The sequence below is a fragment of the Corvus cornix genome, chromosome 15, assembly GCF_000738735.6.
Source record: "Corvus cornix cornix isolate S_Up_H32 chromosome 15, ASM73873v5, whole genome shotgun sequence".
NCBI lineage: Eukaryota > Metazoa > Chordata > Aves > Passeriformes > Corvidae > Corvus > Corvus cornix.
In genome coordinates, this window is record NC_046345.1 from 11,039,266 (window position 1) to 11,059,172 (window position 19,907).

The 19,907-nt window shown below is 47.6% G+C and overlaps 1 protein-coding gene across 9 annotated transcripts in view; it reads left to right on the forward strand.

Annotated features, from left to right (window-relative positions):
• Nucleotides 1–19,907, forward strand: part of AIFM3 (apoptosis inducing factor mitochondria associated 3) — a 66,681-nt gene that overhangs the window by 10,948 nt on the left and 35,826 nt on the right. For all 9 annotated transcript variants that reach the window (XR_005603174.1, XM_039560955.1, XM_039560959.1 and 6 more), the window contains exons 3-4: nt 6,535–6,748; nt 19,764–19,873. Coding sequence is in view for 8 of the 9 variants with exons in the window: in XM_039560955.1 (XP_039416889.1) it covers nt 6,535–6,748; nt 19,764–19,873 (324 nt within the window). In the remaining variant the exon portion in view is untranslated. The remainder of the gene's footprint in view (nt 1–6,534; nt 6,749–19,763; nt 19,874–19,907) is intronic.

The window sequence follows — 19,907 nt, forward strand, 5'->3', positions numbered from 1 at the left end:
CTGGCAGCACCTGCATGACCCCAGCACAGGACCCCAGGGAGCGATGGCTGGTCCTGTCAGTGTTGCCAAAGCTGCCATGGAGGAGAGGCCCCAGCTTCCATCCTGCAGCTTGTTTTGGCCACCTCAGGGGGAGCTTAGGATGACCTTGTCCTTGTTACTTGCTTGTGCCCCAGGGCAAGTGGAATCAGGTAATGGTGCTGATCTATCAGACTAGTCAGCATCCCTGTGTAGCCTTTGTGGGTTGAAAGATGTCTTTTGGGGACCTTTTCTTGGCAATTTGTCTTCACTGCCTGAGGCAGGAGGGATTTTGGGCTGAAGGACTCAACAGGTCAGAAGGGCTAAAGAAGTTGTGACTCACTGAACATTCATGGAGTGAGATCCTGGCCTTTATGCAAGGCACAGTGAGAAAATAAAGGTGGTTTTCTGCCCTTGACCTGTACTGTGATTATGTTATGGGTCATCACCAAGGTAATATGGCACTGGACACTTTGACCTGTAAGTTTTCTCTGTGAAAGCCCTATTTATATGTTTCCTTGAAATGCTTGAAGAGTAAAAACACATCCAGGAATAAATGCCTTTGTTGACTAAACTTGTGACAAACACTGCTATCGGCTCCACTTTATTTTGTATCCCATCAGCAAAACTGTGCAATCTTGGAGCAGTGTTGGAACACCAGTGCTCTGCAGGCATCTGTCCTGAGGTGCAGATTTTTGTGAAGAGCTGTATTTGCATAGCAGGGCCAAATGCCTGAAAATGCCACCCTGCAGTGCACCTCCCTCTCTCAGCTCTGATTTGGATTAGTGTCTTCAAAGGCTTCACACAAGCCTTCTGCAGCCTCTGGGTAGCTCAGCACTGACTGTGGGGCTTCATCCCAGGCTTATAAAACCTGCAAATGCAAGGAGGTGAACAGAGGCATTTGAGGATACTGATTGTTCAAGCAAAGGGTTTCACTGAGGTTTCATATGGAAGTTGTACAGTCTTAGAGCTGAGTACTGGACTTCAGTATTTGTAGGAATTCACCTATTCCCTGTCCAAATAAGAAGCAGGGACAGAATAGAGCTATTTGCTCCATCCGTGCTGTTTCCACATAAAGAGAATATTTTGGATGCAGCCTGAAGTGAACAGAATTGATTCAGACACTTTTTCAAGGTGTACATGAACATGTACATGTACAAGTCCTTAGCTGCTCCATCGCCTTCATTCCAATAGAGACCCTCAGTTGCCCAGAACACCCTCAAGATAACCTTGGCACTGCACACATATCACCTTTTGATGGGCAGATGAGTGATACAAGAACTCTGGGGAGTGGAGTCCTGGATCCCTAAATAGCTGTGCTGACTGTACTGCTGGCAAGCCCTGAGGTCTCGCTACTGCTGCCGCACCCATCCCCGACTGGATATTTCAGTGTTTAATTAAGAGCTCATGTTCAAACAGTGAAGTAATCTGCTGTTATCTCCAGTGCTGCAGTCCCGTGATGCCGGATCCTCTTCTGAAGGCCCAGTTCTCAACCTCTGCATCATTTTCTCCTTGGGTTTGTCTTGGGTGTGTGATGCATCGGGGATGACCTGCCAGCTGGCAGCCTGTGTGGTATCCCAGCACCCACTCCCGCAGTGAAGCCAGGTCAGGATACTGGGTGACAGGAACCATCGTGTGCCCGCTCTGTCTGAGCTGTGGTAACTCTGTCTCTGCGCCGAGTATGGGAGAGTGGCTTCAAAACCTATAATTGTGATTCTTCTTGTTCTGCTGGGCTCAGTGTTTGATGGTGGGGCAGAGCAGTAGTTTCCCAGTGCATGGGGTGTCTGGGCATGGGCTTTGCCCTTGCACAGAGGATGCATTTAGCAGGGACTGTGCTCCCTTCCCAGGGATGCTGAATGCTGGAGGGTGCTGGAGGGGGTGCCGTTGGCTGTGTGACCTGAGCTTGGCTCTGAGCTTGTCCCCAGCCTTGGGGTCCTTCCTCCTGGTTTTGGGCTGTAGCATTTGCTGACAGAGCATCTGGAGAGGGAGAGCAGAGCCAGGCACATTTGACATGGTGGTTTTGTCATTGGCTCTGTCATTTTTAATAGAATGATAGAATCACAGAACAGTTTGGGCTGGAAGGGACTGTAAAGACCAAGTAGTTTCAACCCCCTGCCATGGGCAGGGACACCTTCCACTAGACCAGGTTGCTCCAAGCCCCGTCCAGCCTGGCCTTGGAAGGAGGGGAGAAGTGGTCCGCAGAAATGGTTTGGAGTCTCTTTGAGACCACCTGATGTTACTGTCATTGGGGCTTGTAGTTGAGGCACAGTGGGCGAGCCCAGGGAATACGTGGAGAGTGCAGTTCTGGCAGGGCACAGTGAACCCCAAACATGTCCCACGGTGGTGGATTTACTCTGTGCTGGCTTTGGGAAAATAAACTCTGCTGGGGTAAACTGAGATTTCTGGCTGTGCCTGCTGGTCCCCCCAGCATCATCCCTTGATGCATTTCTGGTTCCCACTGCTCCCAAAGCTGTTGGCACCATACAGCCTGCACCAGACTGTTACCTGTCCTCAGTGCTCCTCTGCCCTGTGCCTGCAGCCCCGAAGTGGCACACCCTGAGGCATCGCAGGGTTTTGGGGCTGGGGAAGGCAGACACACTGCTCTCCCCTTGCCAGCTCAGCTCCTCCATCCCCTATGGCCAGGCATCTTCATCTTATCCAGACTTCCTTTGGCTCAAGTCAGCCCTTGGCTCATGTCAATTCTCTCTTCCCATATTAACTCAGTGTTTTCTTGGTTTCTATTATTTTATCTGGGACCTGGAGATACAATGGCCTGATATCCACAATTTAAATTTAGCCTCCAGAAGAGCTCTGAGCCATACTGGGAACCAATCCTGTGATAAAGAAGTCTTGGGGCATCTAATTGCCTTATTTTTTTAAAAATAATGCCTGTGACCCTGCACTGCAGCCCAGTCACCTGCCAGAACCCTGCTCTGGGATTTATGTCAACAGTTCCAGCCTCATGTCTCAAGTACCTCTCCAAGAGCAAGCAGAGGCTTTAACTTGTTCCACAAGGCTGTGAATAGTGATGGAGAAGGAATAAATTTACAGGAGATGTAATGGGATATTAAGGACTGACTGCTTATGTGAATGACATCAAGGCAAAGCACAAGAACATCATGACCACAATAGGAAAACAACACCTGAGCCAAGTGTGATGAATGGGGTTGGGACATGGTTCCTGAGTGCATGTGAAGGATCCCAGCAGTGCTTGACCTAAAGGCTGAAAACCTGGGAGAAAAAAAATTGTGTCAAAATTTATAGTCTTGTCAAGAGTGTATTTTAAATGATTCTGTGACTTTGAGGAGCTGACTCAGGATTTTTGGGTCGTGAGAGCTTGCAGTGCTGAGGTGTACGTGGATGTGTGATATGAGCACTTGTTAATGCTCAGCTGGTTCCTCTGCTTTTTTTCTATATTGTTATAAAATATTTCCAGCTCTGGCCTTCTGGTTCTTCATTTATGTATGTGTGTATCTATAGAGATATCTTAAATATGTGCATGAACTCACACAAACACATACACACACGTGTATAAGGGATGTTGGTGGCACAGGACAAACAGGCACATCTCTGTTTCTTTCTCTCATCTATACCTATGCACATGTACCTCTCTATTTATATTTTTATCTATATCATCTATACCTATACCTTTATACCCATATTTATATATCAATATCCATATTTATATCCATGTCTCTACCTATATTCCTGAGAGGTTGTCTAGATTTGTAGTCACATGCCTAAAACTTTCCAAACAGTTTGCTTTAAGGCCCAGACCCTCTTCTAGCAGTTATAGGATATGACTGTCAAAGAGCTGGAACACGCTGGCCCCAGCCCCTTTGTAACCAATCGGATCTCAGAATTAAACTTGGGTTTATAAATATTTCATTTAAATATGATTTTCCCTGATGGCAACTGAACCAGTTTGCTGGATCAGCTCAGGTGCTACTTAGCCCTGGATTCCTGGAGGGATCATCCCTCGGGAATGCAGGTTTCTGGCCAGAGGGACACCCCATGTGGGGCTGAGAGGCATGAGAAGGAGGAGGAGATGGGGGTAAAAAGGCTTGCTGAGAGGCAGGCGGGATATGCCCCCCACAGAGGCAAGTGGTGAAATGTGGGGCCTGAAATAGAAGGGGGAAGATTTTATAACTCTTTTTCTTTTCCTCTGGACATTTGTCCAGCAGTGTTGGTGGGTGTTGAGTGGGGATGGCTGAGTGCCAGAGACCTGCTGCTTCCTGCATATGTTTTTCTGACTGAGGAAGAAGGGAAAAGCTCAGAGTTACATCTCCCTCTTCATCCCTGCAGGTTCATATGCCCGTGAATCAGTGTGCACTCCATGTGCTCACCTGACCCAAATGTGCTCTGGAAAACAAAGTCCTGGGGCATCAGCCAAGTGAGAGATGGGAGCTGTTCCCTTCAGGGTGAATTCACTGATGTCCATATCCCCCTCACCATTAGGGCTCAGAGCCACTGGCTTTGCCCAACCTTTGTCTTATCCTGCAACATGGTCTGGTTCTGCAGTCTGGCTGCAAGGATGCACAGCCACATATTCTGCAGATTGGCTGTGAAATCATATGACATCAGCCTCCTGTTTCTTGGGCCAAAAGTATTTTAGTGGGAGTGGCATAAATGGGTATACATTATATTTCCTAACTCTGTCCTGAAAAATCCATGTCTGTTTCTCCCAATGCCCTAGGAAAGTAGTGCTGATGGAGAGCATCTTCTTCACTGGGTGCCTGCAGCAGCTGGGATGCTTCTCTACAGATCTAGGAACAGATTTGCTCATAGCAATGTGGGTTTTTTTAATGCATGGTGCTGGCCCTGTTCATTTGCCTTAACTCCTACAGCTGCTAGAGCACAGCAGAAGGTGATGTTTTCTGTTGGTTCAGTGTGCATGCACAGAAAATCACTTTCCTGGATCTGTCTGTCACTGCCCCTGGTGAATCCTGCCCGGGTGAGCACAGGGGTTTGGCACTTTGGCAAAAAGCCACACATCCCTTGCCTTGCTGAGCTGGCACTAACAGCAGAAACTTTCAGGACTTCTGAGACAGATGCCTGCCTCCAGGGCCTGGGTGGCCATGGCCACTTGCTTTTCTCCTTTCCAAAATGAATGACCTTCTCCCTGACTTATTCTTCCATCGTTCTCTCAATATTCTTGCAATAAAAGGTGTGGGACAATAGATGAGGCTGGGAAGACTCAGCATCCTTGTCATTCACAAGCCTCACTGAAGGGCTTGTTTTTACCCTTTCTCTGCCTTTCCTTAATCTGCTTAGTTTGTGAACTGTAACTTTTATCTTCTGCACAGATTTTCCTGTTCATGATGGGGAAAGCTCAATGATTTCCCATGTACTCAAGACACTTCACCAGTCTCTGGCATTTTTCCCTGGCTCTCTATATAACTCCCTGGCGTTTATTATTAATATTAATGGCTCTAACTTTATTAAGTCCCTAGGAGATAAAGTGATGTGTTCCACTTTGTGATGTGAGAGCTCATCAGTGGCTTCTGATGCTGCTGTGCCCAGCTTGCCCAGCCTGGGCCATAGAGTGGAGGGTGGGGATGCAGCTGGGTGGGTCCGTGGGGAGGGTGGGTGAGCGCTGCCCTTCAGGGTGCTCGGATGAACATAGAATGACAGAATTATTTGGGTTGGAGAAGGCCTTAAAGCTCATCCAGTTCCACCCCCTGCTGTGGGCAGGGACACCTTCCACTATCCCAGGTTGTTCCAAGCCCTGCCTAACCTGGCCTTGGACACTTCCAGGGATGGGGCAGACACAGCTTCTCTGGGCAGCCTGTGCCAGGGCCTCCCCACCCTCACAGTAACTTCTGCATGTCCTCAGCCGGGTGGCTGAGGAGAACGCCTCTGCTCCCCACTGGCCCTGCTCCCATGTGTCCCTCGGTCCTCTGGTCCCCATGACAGGGATGATTTATTGTCAGACCTGTTCACTGGTGTACACATGAGAAAAACGGACCATCCTTGCTTCTCTCTTCAACCTATTGTTGAAGAATCACTCTACACTCAAAACTTCATGTGGAAATAATTTTGGATGTTTCTAGTTCCTTATTAATTGGTTTCCATCTAATGAAGCAGCTTTATGCACCATGCAGTGTTGGCTTTCTCTTTCAGTTAACATTACCTACAAACAATTAAAGGGGTTTTTGAAGTCTGTCTGAGCCCCAGAGACCTTGACATGTCTCATATGGAGCTGCCTGAAGCTGTTTTCCGCTAAGCAGGACAAGAACTGTAGCTGTGAGGTTGTTTTGCACCAATGACTCATGTCCACTTTCAACAATATGTACTTTATGAATGCAAAGTGCCTGATACAGAAAGAACAGAGGAATAATGGACTCAGGCAATCAAGCCAAGCTTGATGTTAAATGTTTTAACTTCCAAGTCAAGCCAACAAAAAATATCTGTTTTGATGTCTGTTTCCAAGTTCAGGGAAGGAAGGAGAGATAGAACAGTGAACAGCAGCAAAACCTCTGGCTTCATTTTAACAAAGATTTTGGTTCATTCCTGCAGTTGAAGTCAAAATTGAAGTTGTGATACCTGAGAAGGAGAGAAGCAAGGAGGAGATGTCACCCAACGGGAAAGCCAGCCCTCTGATCTACAAAGTCAATGGGACTGCCCGGCACTACCATCTTGAGGAGCATCCAATTGCCAGCAACCCCTACCACAACCCAAAGGACGTGGTAGAAGCATCTGTGTGCCACGTGAAGGACCTGGAAAATGGACAGTAAGTGCCCAAACTTTTTGCAGATAAAACTTGAGAGACCTTTTAACCCAATCTGAATGCCGTCTTGTTATTTAGAGTTGTTGGAGATGATCATTTAACTTAGTAAACTTTTTTTTATCTTAAAAAATTACATCATGGACAAGTGACAACTCTTTTTTACCAGAAGGTCTGCTGTTCCCTGCATGATCTACACTGGGACTTGTCTCAGAAAGAGGTGATGTTCTGTAACAGAATTTCTCAGGAGGCTCCACTCAACTTGCGTTAACCAACCTAGACATTTTCTTATAAATTTATAGCCTTAGTGGTTTTACAAAACAGCAGGAGAACCGCATGGGCGGAGTTGATGAGGCAGGTCGTGCTCCATCCTGTCTGCAGCGCCTGACTCTTCCAGCTGAGCTCACCAATTTGCTCTTTCACTAAGGATGCAGCTTTTCAGATCTTTTGCAAATAAGAACACACTTCAGCTGGGCATATTCAGTGCCCTGATTTAATTTTCTGAAGTCTAAAGAGTGCCGGTCCCAGTCAATGTGCTTTAGAGGCCGGTGCCTCTTTTCTGGGGTAGAAGTACAGGTTCCATTGACATTTTGGGCGGGCTCCATCTCTATGTAAAAGAAAATAGTTTGGAATAGCTTTTGTTCCAGTGAGAGAGCAATGTAAGGTATGTGGGACAGAACAGGAGTCTGGCAGCTGTTTCCTTTAAATTGAAATATTACCTGTGATAGTATCCAAGAACAATCTGTGTGGTATGGGCTACTTTGCGCTAAACTTAAGGGGCTTCATGGGCCATAAATTCATTTTATTAGGTAAGTTCATCCAGGAATAAACTGGTTTTTTTTCATTGCAATGGGAATTTATGTATTAGACCATTCTACAAAGGGATGCGCTGGACTCTGTTGGATTAAATCTTCACATGATGTGGAGCAGTTGAGGTTGCTTGGCTTATATCCTGGTTCCAACCAGGACAGGGTTAATTTTTGCAGTAGCCAGGAGGTGCATGGCCGGAACCAGGAGGTTGTTCTGTACAACCTCATCTCATTGCCACGGGTGGGGGAAGGGAGTCTCTTGTGGGGAGAAGTGGTTCCCTCTGGTTGAGTAGCTGTGGGGGACAGAATGTGGGGCACAGTACAGTGGGGTAATGCTGGTTCCGAGCCACAGGGAGTGGGGTGGTGAGCTCTGAGCTCTGGGTGAGCATTTTGGCGTGTGACTCACTCTCTCTTTTGTACACTTGTGTTATTAATATTGTTGCTGTTACTGTTGGTTTTCTTATCTCATTGCTGTTTCCAGTAAATTGTTATCTCAGCCTGTGATCTTTGCCTTTTGTGCCTCCAGTTCTCCTCCAGCCACCCACAGGTGGGGTGGGGAGGGAGAGTGAGCAGCAGCATGGTTTTAGTGGGGGCGCTAAAATGGGGAATTCCATTCCTAAACCACAGCAGCTGTATTTGACACCCAGTATGGAACGGGAAGGGTTGAGGTAACAACAGATCTGGCCAGAGAGGGTTGGAAACAAATTTGATCTAAGCATTTGTTGTATTAGGTACAGAGCAACTGGCCACAACATTGCTTGGTCTGTTCACATGGGTGTGGTACCTCACCCTGTCTATATTTTCATGTATACTCTCTGTGCCCATCACAGTGCTCCTTTTGAGAGCAGGGAGGGGGGTCAGGATCGTTCTGTGGTGCACTGTGACATATCGGTTTATGACCTTGTAACATTGAGGACAATCAGGGCCATTTGGGATGTGTATTCAGTGCTGATCTCCTGCCTTGTCCTGGGGTGCTGCCTCTGGGAGTCTGTCAGAGTCCATCCCCCCCACCATGTAGCCCTGGGAGAGGGGCCCTGAGGGCACAGAGACGGGGTTTCTCCAGCCCCTGGTCAACCTCGCTCCCCATTGGTTGTTTTGTGTTTCCCTGCGCGGGCAAGGACCCTCGGTCCCGTGACTAGGACAGTTCCTCGGCAACCTCCAGCCATGTGGCTGGAGAAATCAACATCTCTGAAACATCTATCAAGAATCGGTCCATATATATTTCTTTTCCACAGCCTCCTTGTTTGGTACATCGTGTTACAGTATCCCCACTGTAACAGGAGGCCATTAATAATCATACCCAGTCTGTGGGGAGAACAGGGGAGGATGATTTTCCCCAGTTTTTCACCCCCTTTTCCTCCTTCAGGCCTGTTATAACAGCTGTTATAACAGCTTTTCAGGATTTTGAATTTCCCCTGGATATCAAGGAAAGCATGTTCTTGTTGCTAAGTCTTCCAGGTCTCCTCAGTGTGGTCCATACCATGTTTAGAGTTACAAAAGAGACTTTTAGGAAGGTCATTCAGAGATCTGCACCAAGGCTGGATAGTCATGAGTGGCATGGAATGTGGCAGAAAATGGGAGAGCTTTTGAAGGACTGTTCTGCTCCAGTGGATTGGAAGTTCACCCCATAGCAACTACAGGATCCTGATAAAGTGGGGGAATATTTGAAAGAAAAATGCTGTGGCAATTCCAGAGAGGTGCAAAGTTACGCAATGTGTTGGGCCCTGGCTACTATTTATCAGACAGTACTCCATACTAGACAGCACCCTCAGGGAGAGGAGGAGGAAAGCAGAGCAACAGGCACCATGGGTACTCCAACTGCAGCTGAACCAGAGGAACAGCCCATGCCAGGAGCACTTGCCCCTCTATGGAAGAAGACATCCAAGGCAAAAATCAGCTCTCTTAGTGAGGGATGAAGAGGAAGCAGGGCCCTCACAACAGGAGGAAGAGGCAGGGCCAGAGACAATCTCCTGGTCCCTATCCCCGTGTGAGTTGTGAGATATCCAAAAACACTTCAGCTGCCAGTCAGGAGTGCCCCATGTGATCTGGCTGCTCCACTGCTGGGATATCATGGCCCACACTATGGAACTAGATGGTAGCAAAACCAAGGAACTGGGATCCCTGCCCTGGGATGTGGGCACTGACAAGGGGATTGGGAAGAGGACAGAAACTCTCACCTCTGGAAGTGGCTCCTGTCAAGTGTGAGGGAAAGGTATTCTCTCAAGGATGTCAGATTCCAATGGATGTGGCCAAAAAATTAGCAGCTTTGTCCCCACCAGCCAACAAGAAGGAGACACAGGCTTTCCTAGGAGTTGTGGGTTTTTGGAAGATTCATATTCCAGAGTACAGTCAGATTGTCAGCCCTCTCTATCATGTGACATGGGAGAAGAATGATTTAAAATGGGGTCTTGAAGAACAAGAAGCTTTGCAACAAATTAAACAGGAGATTGTTGATGCAGTAGTCCTTGGGCCAGTCAGGATAGGACAGGGTAAGAAAAATGTGCTCTACACAACAGCCAGGAAGAATGGTCCTTCTGGAGCCTCTGGCAGAAGGTGCCTGGGGAGACTCGAGGGCAATCCCTGGGGTTCTGGAGTCAGGTATACAGAGGATCTGAGGCCTGTTACGCCCCAAATGAAAAAGAGATACTGGCAGCTTGTTAAGGGGTTTGATCTCCTTCAGAAGTGATTGGCACTGAAGCACAGCTCCTTCTGGCACCCCAACTATCAGTGCTGGGCTGGGTGTTCAAAGGGAAAGTTCCTGCCATACATCATGCCACTGATGTTACCTGGAGTAAGTGGATTGGTCTGATCACACAGCGGGCTCGGACAGGAAACCCCAATTGCCCTGGGATCTTGGAAATCATCAGGAACTGGCCCTAAGGTGAAAATTTCAGACTGCCATCAGAAGAGGAGGAGGAGAAGGTGACATGTGCTGAGGAGGCCCCACCCATATAATCAGCTACCTGAAAATGAAAAGCAAAGTGCTCTCCTCACTGACAGTTCCTGCCTTATTGCAGGGATACATTGAAAATGGAAAGCTGCCGTATGGGGCCCTACATGGTGAGTGGCAGAAGGTATTGAGGGACAAGCTGGATTGAGTCAGGTTGCAGAGTTGAAAGCTGTCCAGCTGGCTTTGGATATTGCTGAATGAGAGGAAAAGGCCAACTCTCTACCTCTACACTGACTTGTGGATGGTGGCAGATGCTCTGTGGGGGTGGCTGGAGTGATGGAAGAAGACCAACTAGCAGCACAGAGAGAAACCAATCTGGGCTGCTGAACTGTGGCAAGACATCGCTGCCTGGGCAGAGGAGTTGGCTGTCAAAGCCTGTGGATGCATATGTCCATAAGAGTCAGGCACTGAAGAGTGTCGCAACAATGGACAGGTGGATTGAGCTGCCAAGATTAAAGTGTCTCAGGTAGGTATGGACTAGCATCATAAGGGTGAATTATTTCTGTCTCAGTGGGCCCATAACACCTCAGGCCATCAAGGAAAAGGTGCAACATGGCCTCATGAATGAGGGGTGGACTTAACCATGGACACTATATCCTGGGTAATCCACGTTTGTAAAAAGTGCACTGCGATCAAGAAGGCCAGGTGGGTAAAGCTCCTGTGGTCTGGGGGGTGGTGGTCTAAATATAAGTATGGGGAGGCCTGGCAGATTGACTGCACCACATGCTGCAAACCTGCTGCCAAGGCAAGCGTTATGTGCTGACAATGGTAGAAGGCATGACTGGATGGCTGAAGATGTACCCCATGCCTTATACCACTGCCTGGAACACCATTCTGGGCCTTGAGAAACAAGTCCTGTGGCAACATGGCAGCACTGAAAGAATTGAGTCAGACAATGGGACTCATTTTAAAATTAGCCTTATAAACACCTGGGCTCTGTTAAGGTTCGGAGGAGCTGGGTTTATAAACACTGAACAAGGTATTGAGTGGGTGTACCATATTCCCTGTCATGCACCAGCCCCTGGGAAAGTGGAATGGTGCAATGCACTGTTAAAAACTACATTGAAATCAGTGGGTGGTGGGACCTTTAGACACTGAGATCTATGTTTAGTGAAAGCCGCATTGTCAGTTAATGCCAGAGGCTCTACCAATCGAGCTGGCCCTGCCCAATCAAAACCTCCATGTACTGTAGAAAGGGATAAAGTCCCCATGGTGCATGTGAAGAATGTGTTAAGGAAGTCAGTTTGGATCCATTCTGCCTCAAGAAAAGACAAAATCCCATCTGTGGGATTGTTTTTGCTCAAGGATGTGGGTGCATTTGGTAGGTGATGCAGAGGAACAGAGAAATACAACATATCCCTCAAGGAGATTTGACATGTGGAGGTGTGGGTCACCTACTGCCACCTGTACAGGTGAGCAGTGGCAGCAGGGCTGGAGAGGAGCAGGGCAGAGCACAGGCAGTAACCGGAATTGCCTTGAAGGTAGAGTGAAGCAAAAGGGGGAGACTGTCTTGGGAAATACTGGTTGCACAGGGAGGGTTCTGTTCCAGGGTCAAGATGCAGCCTCACCTGGTCTGTAGAAGATGGGGTAGAATGATAGGGTCTTTAAGATCCTTTGCCATATAAACCACCCTGTGATTGTGTGAATAGCTAGATTGACTGGGGAGCAGGGAGTATGATAGATGAAAAGATTTGGAGAGCTCTTGTGGCTGCAGGGAAGGTGAGGAGGAGCTGGCTGCAGCCTGTGAGAACATAATATGGCTGCAGGTGGCCATAGTAGGGAACTCCTCAGCTAAAGACAGGGCTAGGAACTGGCATCGGTTGGGGAGCCAGTCCCATGTGCATCAGCTGCTGCAACATGCTACGAGTGTGACATACCAACACTCAGACATTTTAGGTTTAGAATAGCTGTTTTCCAGCAGGCTGAGTCCAGGTCAAGATAGGAGTGCTGTGTCAGGGTCCCACAGCTCATGTAAGCAATGGGCCAAGCCAGAGGAGTCCCCTCATGCTGGTAGGCAGAGGGATTTTCCAAGATGATTCTCCCAAGGAGTGGGCTGGGCAGGGGTGTGTGTGGGCATGGCAGCAGTGCAGGGTTCTGGCATGAGGCTTCAGGCACCACTGCCTTGCATTAGTGGAGTCTGCAAGCACAGGGTGTGCTTTCTGCCCAACTTTTCTGTCTTTCTGCTACCAGCATGGCCTCAGCAGAACTGAGATCCAGAAAGATACTGGAGGGATAACCTGGTGCAACTGTACCCAGCCAGCCTCCCAGCAGGCTAACTGGAGGAACAGAAAACAGCCCCCAGTGTTCCCACAGCTCTTGAGCAAAGGTCCTTTGCAGGCCAGAGCTGAGATTTAGCTGGTGCTTCCCAAGTGGGGAGTGGGGTGGGACAACAGAACAAATTCCCAACTGAGTAAACAGCTTAGCAGGGTGCAGGGCAGTGTAAATCAGTCTCTGGATCACTCTGGAGTGAGTGCAGGATGGGAGCCTTGCAGGTGGCTGTGTGCTGGCTGGAAGACACCAGGTCTTGTTTTTGACTCTCTCAGCTCACACAGCTCCTTGGGTAAGCTGTAAATTCTTTAACTTATCTTATCATATCTTCCCAGGCAGTTATGGTTGCCATTGAACAGGTTTTATCAGCTGAGGAATGCAGCAGGACTTGTACTGCTCCGTTCCCCTTGTGTGGAGGGAAGAGCTCCAAGTGTCCTACTCGGGGAGGGAGCAGAGCTGCATCTCTGAGGAGCAAGGTGGCCGAATTACTGGGGCAAAGGGCAGGCATGGTGAACTCTGCTGGTTTTCGCCCAAGGTGGAAAGGAAATTGGGAAATTGAGCATTTGTCACTGGACAGTTGATGCAGGTGAAGCACTTGCCCAAAGTCTGGCTTGAGGTGGGTTTGAGGTTGTAACAGGAGTGCTGGTGGGCTGAGCCCCATTCTCATCTCCATGGCTTCGAAGCAGGGTGGGGCAAGTGTCAGTGTAGCCTGGGGGCAAGTAACGGGATAGAGTTGGGATGTTATCTGAGAAAGAATGAGCATGCAAAGTCTGTCCCATTCTTCTGAGACCCTGAAACCTGGTGTGCATGAATAGCATTCCGGAATCACACATGGCCATTGACTTCCTTGAGCAAGTGGGTGATGTGCTTGGCACCACAAAGGCAATGTTCTGGGATAGCTGTAGAGATGGTCCTCTTCATACAATGGGAGCAACTAGGATTTCCAGATAAACATCAAGCTGTGTAGGGATAGGTTTTCTGGCTCCAGGGAACAGCAGCTCTGTGCTCCCTGTGCAGCTCCATGCAAAATGAGGGCTCTCTCCTCAACTCTCACTTTCCTCCATGGTAAGCTGGAAGACTCTGCTCTGGGGAAGTTCTGCTGGTAGTTGCATTGGAAAGAGGTGTCTCAGGCAAGACCATGGATTGCACAGGGTATGTCGGGGCTGTTGGTTGGAAAGAGAGCATCCGAGAGGTGAGAAGAGACAGGATATGCTGAGAGGAAGGTCTGGTCGACCTGGCGGAGGTACTGTGAGAGGGCAGAGAGTAAACGCATGCTCAGTGCAGAGCAACATCAGTGTCACTCAGCAATGCTCTGTAAAGCTGTGGAAATGCCTTTGGCCAAGGTCTGGGCAGGTGGAGGAGTGGAGGCCTCAGTGCTGCAGCCTTCTGCACCCCAATCTCCAGCCTGCAGAGAGGATCAATGAGCAGCCTCCTGGGAATGATGGATGGTTGAAAGACCCATGTTCCAGTGGATAGTGCCACTGACGGGTGTAACATGGCTACCCACATGAGCCCAGTCTGTACACAGTCGGCAGGGCATGGGAACTCCAGCAAATATAAGCATGTGTTGAAACTGCAATGCAGAGCCTGTGCCCAGCCAGCCTGCAGCAGGCAGAGCCAGAGTGACTGGGCACCGAGGAGGAGGCACAATATCCCTACATGCTTGGGAGATGCTGTGGGCAAATTCACCTGCATGCAGCCAGTGCAGAGGTGTGTATTGCTCAGTTTATCCCTGCTGGGACAGAGGGCTATGGAGCACCCTTTGGACAACCCAAGGGTGGTAGAAAGGATTTTACAAAATGCTACTTTTCAGTGCTAGTGGCATCATCAATCACTCATTCAGCAGATGGGTGTGCTCAGTAGCTCTTTCTGGCTTGCAAACAAGGTGCATGATCAGCAGTAAGATACTTTTGGCCAGGATGGGGCTGAATCTCATCCTGGCTTAGCTGGTCAAGGAGGCATGTGTGGCCCAGTGAGCCTAAAACCTGCCAAGCTCAGTGTTGTAAACAATTCTTGCTGTGCTAATCATGCTTTGATCCAAGGTGCCACACCATGGAATCATTGAATCAGAATGGTTTGGGTTGGAAGGGGCTATTAAAGGCCATCTGGTCCAACCCTCTGCCATGGGCAGGGACACCTTCCACTACACAAGATTGCTCAGAAGCGCATCTGTAGAATCATAGAATATTCTGAGCTGGAAGGGACTCACAAGGATCATCCAGTCCAACTCTCAGCCCTGCGCAAGACACCCCAACAATCCCACTTTGTGCCTGGGAGTGTTATCCAAACACTCCTGGAGCTCTGGCAGCCTCGGGGCCGTGCCCATTCCCTGGGGAGCCTGGGCAGTGCCCAGCACCCTCTGGGGGAAGAACCTTTCCCTGATATCCAGCCTGAGCCTCCCCTGGCATGACGGTTCATGACGTTCCCTTGGTAACTGCTCTGTACTTCCATTTACCATCAATGGGTTTGGCTGAGGCATCAGTGAACCAGAGATCCTTAACTTCAGAGTATGACATAACTGCAGGAACATCAAGTACAGCACTAGGCTTATGTAGCTGTTGCAAAGCCAGCATATCTGGGATCATGGCTATCTGTAATTTTGCAGGTTTTGGCCCTTCAGTTATATCCATCTGACCTGTGACTCCTGAGACACGTGCACACCATTTGTGTGCTGTTGGTCTTTGTGCAATTCCACCTCGTGGAGCACAGCCCTTCTTAGTACTGGCTGGCAGGTTGAAAGGTCTTTGGATTAGCACAGATTGGTGCTGTTGAATTTTTTCTACTTGTTTAAAAGCTCAGGTCAGAGATAATAATCCCTTTTCCCAGTCAGTGTATCTCTTCTCAATATCTTTTAATACTGCAGAACTGAACCCTAATGGTTGTATAGGTCTGTGTGGGCCTTTCTGGAACATGTTACAGTAAGTCCCATGTTCAGCAAAACCCATTCAGCTATTATAGGATCATTGGAATGAACTGCCCCAAGTGATGAATATATTTTTAACTCCTCTATTAGCATTTGTAAAGCCTTTTGTGACTACCAAGCCACTCTCCCAAGTCTGGCTTTTGCTCATTAATGCATACAGTGGTCTTGCTCTGTAGAAAATCCAGGAGTATGACTTCTCCAGTATCCTGAAATGGAACCATGAAGAAGACGTCTTTTACATCTAGAACTGCCATCCATTCATGTGTAGCTGCTTGCAGGGTGGCACTGAGACTGGCAATGTTTGGGATGAGTCGTCCCATGTTGGCATTCAGCCACCGATAATCAATCATTAAGCTCCAGCTCGTGTCTGGTTTCCCCACTGGCCAAACAGGAGAATTATATGGGGTATGTGTCCTAAATATAATACCCCTTTGTCCTAATTTTTAATAGATTAATTTTCTATTTTTTTCCAGAAAATTTATTATGTGGAGTTTTTGTGGGTCTGGATGAGCAAACATTCCTGTTGAGCAATTGCAATTTTAAGGATATCATATCCTAAAATGTTTTCTTCATGATCTGTGATTGCAAATGTGTGTGAGGTCATTCATTTTTCCCCCAGGTAACCATAAACGTACTTTGACAGTGTAACATGTAATACTTTGTCCTTTGAATCCTGTTAGATGGACTCTCTTTCTTTTAAAACTTAAATTTATTTTTTCAGCATCTGTGGGGGTGATTGGAGATATTTGGGCTCCTGTAGTAATGTTGTTTTCTAGGTCCCACTGGTAAGTAGATATGGGGCCCATCTTTATCAGACCATTGATAGGTCATAATGTGCTGGGTGAGAAGGCCCAAAGTTCACCCAGAGCTTAGTATTTTTTTCCTTTTGTTTTTCTGTTAACTCAAAAGGGTGGGGGGGAGGGCGTTTCCTGTGGAGGCTTTCTGCTACTTGTGTTCCCCCCATCCTCCACCACTTTGACTAAGTCTGCTATCCTGCATTGGACTGTCCCCCAAGGGCATCACAGGGAACCCCTAAGGTCACTGCCATCCTCTACAGCTCCTTTTACTCTTCCTGGAAGTGATCAGTGTTTTGATTTTCTGTTTCTCTCGAGTGGGGTATGTTTAAAAGTCTTCACCCAGCATTCTGGAGGTATCTGCATTTAAGTTTTTAGGCTCCTCTCAATAGCCTGAGTTTGCTCTCCAGAATGGTTTTCCCAGCTAATTTTCCTTCTCTGGTTTCCAAACCATGCAAGAATTTTGCCCACGTATATATGGGGATAATTGCCTGGGGATCTTGTAAAGCTTCGTTATGCATTACATCTCTTCTAATTCCATCTCATCACCCCACTAAATAAATTTCTATCATTGCAGGGGTTCCTCTCAATAGAAGTCTTAATATACTAGGACCCACCTCTGCGGAGATTGGGATGTTTCCGTTTTCACATCAAAGATGCCTTTGTAACAGCAGCAGAGATTTCATTAGGTGACCGTATGGGTATGGAAGCTGGTTCTCCTCTTTCCATAACTTTTATTCCTCCTGCCCAATATGCAGCCCCGCTGGTTATTGAATGGGTTTGATTGGCAGGCTCAGGTCCCAGATTTAATAAGACTCCTGGCTCCCAGTATCCCTTTGCTTGAGTTCCATTCAGTAATATTCTAGCTTCCCCAGAGAGACTCACTCTCCACAAATACTCGGTTTCTGACTCCCCTGGTTTTCTTCCATATTTTTTCCTGTAGATTTGCCAGTTGCAGGGGGTCCCAGGGCGTAGTTCTGTTCGTGTTCCTCCTCTGACCTTCTTGGGGTTGTTTGGACACTTTGGTCTTAATTTTATGTCTCATTTTTAAATCTGGAACCTCTTTCTCTCTAGGAGGTGGAGGTTCAGTTGTTTCATCCGAGTTCCATTCTCCCTCATCAGCATTTTCATCAGGGCTTTCCCAAAAATCACCATCCCAATCTTCAGGCGATACTATTTTCACATTTTTTCAACACTGGGGGCTTTTTATGATGTCAGTTTTAATTTTTCTTCCAAGGCTTTTGTCTTTTCCTTGAATTACTTTAACTGTTGCTTAAATTGGTAATTTTGATACTGTAAAGACCGTTGCACATGTTTTCTGTCTTTTCTTTTATTTCATCTCTCAGATTATTAGTGTCTGTTATAATTTGTTCTCTGCATTGCCATGCAGCATTTAAGCATAATCCAAGTATGTGACAAGATACCTCTTCCTTTTTTATCTTCCTGTGATCCCCATTTTTTATTTAATTTCTCTTGTATCCTTTCCCACTCATACCAGATGTTCACTGACCAAAGATTATCAATGTCAATGGATGTCCTCTGCCGCTGTAAATACTCTGTTAAACCTTTTGTCTCTTTCTCAAAATTATTTGCCATCCTGCTGACTATGTCAATTTGTCACAGGTGGAGTGGGAGCTTCAGACAAAGTTTGTGAGAGAAGCTTTTGTTGAGTTAGGAGGTGCAGAAAGGACCCCCTGGCTTTCTAAACTCCTTCTCCAAGAGGAGCCTGGGTGTGGCTAGATCCAATCCTAGCCCTAATTGCCAATGGTTTAAGTCTAAGGAATGACAAAGGTGTGATTGAACCTTTCTACAACTTTGTCCTGCAGGGATAAGGATGGCAAAACACATATATTTGTATAAAAATGAATGCTTTATTATGGTAAATGATTAGACAGAAAGATCTTAATCAGAATTATTCACTATACAGAATAAAAGCTAAAACTAATAGTAGAGTAGAGTAAAGTAGAGTATACTCAAGTAATTATATTAAAGCTAGAAAAACACCACAACTATGAAATAGAGATTGATGTCACTCACCCAGACCAACGACCACGGGAAAATCTCCTTTGCTTAGTCTTGAGGAGTGACCTTGAAGGGCATCCCCACGCCAGGGAGGAAACTCCACACACACTCCAAGAAGGGATATGTTAGAAGAACTTGTTGTTTGTAAGTGGGACAGGACTTTTAGAGTAAAAAGTCATTGTCAGTCAGATATCTGCAAGCCAGCTGTGCCAGCTTAGCATTTTTACATAAGGATACTTTACCATATCTGCCCCATCTTCCTCTTTCTATCAGAATGTTTAACTTTGAGGTTGATGAGTCAGACTGGATTTAGCATAATTCAAGACCAAAAGCAGCATGACACCCCATCTCAGTTCACCACTGACAGCTTTGCAAAACTGGGTATTGTTTGAGTTGTCTTACCTCATTCAGGCAGAGCATCCTGCTACAATGCCGCTCTCATTGTAAAACTTATTTCTTATATGTAATCTAAACTGATCCTCTTTTAGTTTAAGACCATTCCCCCTTGTTCTGTGAGCAACTGGGAGATTTCAAAGAGAACCTGAACCCCTTCATAGGAATGGCTTGAGGTTTGCTGGCTCCTCTGCAGAGCAGAGCTGAACCCAGCAGAGCAGGGGCCAGGAACCTGGTGCCGGTGGAAGGTCGCTGTGTGAGCTCCATTCTGCAAAAACAGCTGAGGAAAACATCAGGAAGGTCACACACAGGTGTCTGCTGTCCTGAGGGATTTATCAGGAAAAGTGACTCTGGGGCATGGCCAGGACCAGAGTAAAAACCCCTGAGGTGTGGGAGGCAGAGCCCAAGGTTCAGAGTCACCTCTCCTGGTTTTCAGCTCTGGGAGATGTTATGTTTTGTTTGAAAGACTGAACACAAGCCCAGCAGGGGCCTGCTGAGCTGCTGGGGCCAGGAGGGGAGCTGATGTCGCAGTAAAACCAGTTTGGTTTCTTGCTCCCACTACTAGCTTCCCCAGCAGCTGGGGAGGTGCTTTGAGCCACCTCTTGGCACAATGATGAATAAATTAGATGCTGCCACTCAATGGCCTGGCTTGGATGTGCCCCAGGCTGGGACAGCAGAGCCACCTCCAAAGCTGGCTTGGTGACAAGGAATGACCCACACCTGTAGTCACTTGAAGCCAGTAGTGAGCAAGTTGAAGGAGAAAGGGAGCCTGGTGGGACTAGGGCTGGATTGTAGGTTGGAGTGAAGGCATCTGCTGTGAGGTGGATTCCCTGCCATCTGTTTCCATATTCCTCCTCCCCAGGATGCGGGAAGTGGACCTGGGCTGCGGGAAGGCTCTGCTCATCAAGGAGAGTGGCGAGTTCCACGCCGTGGGACATAAGTGTCCCCACTATGGGGCTCCGCTGGTCAAAGGTCAGTCTGCATCATGTCCTGGAGAGCAACCAAG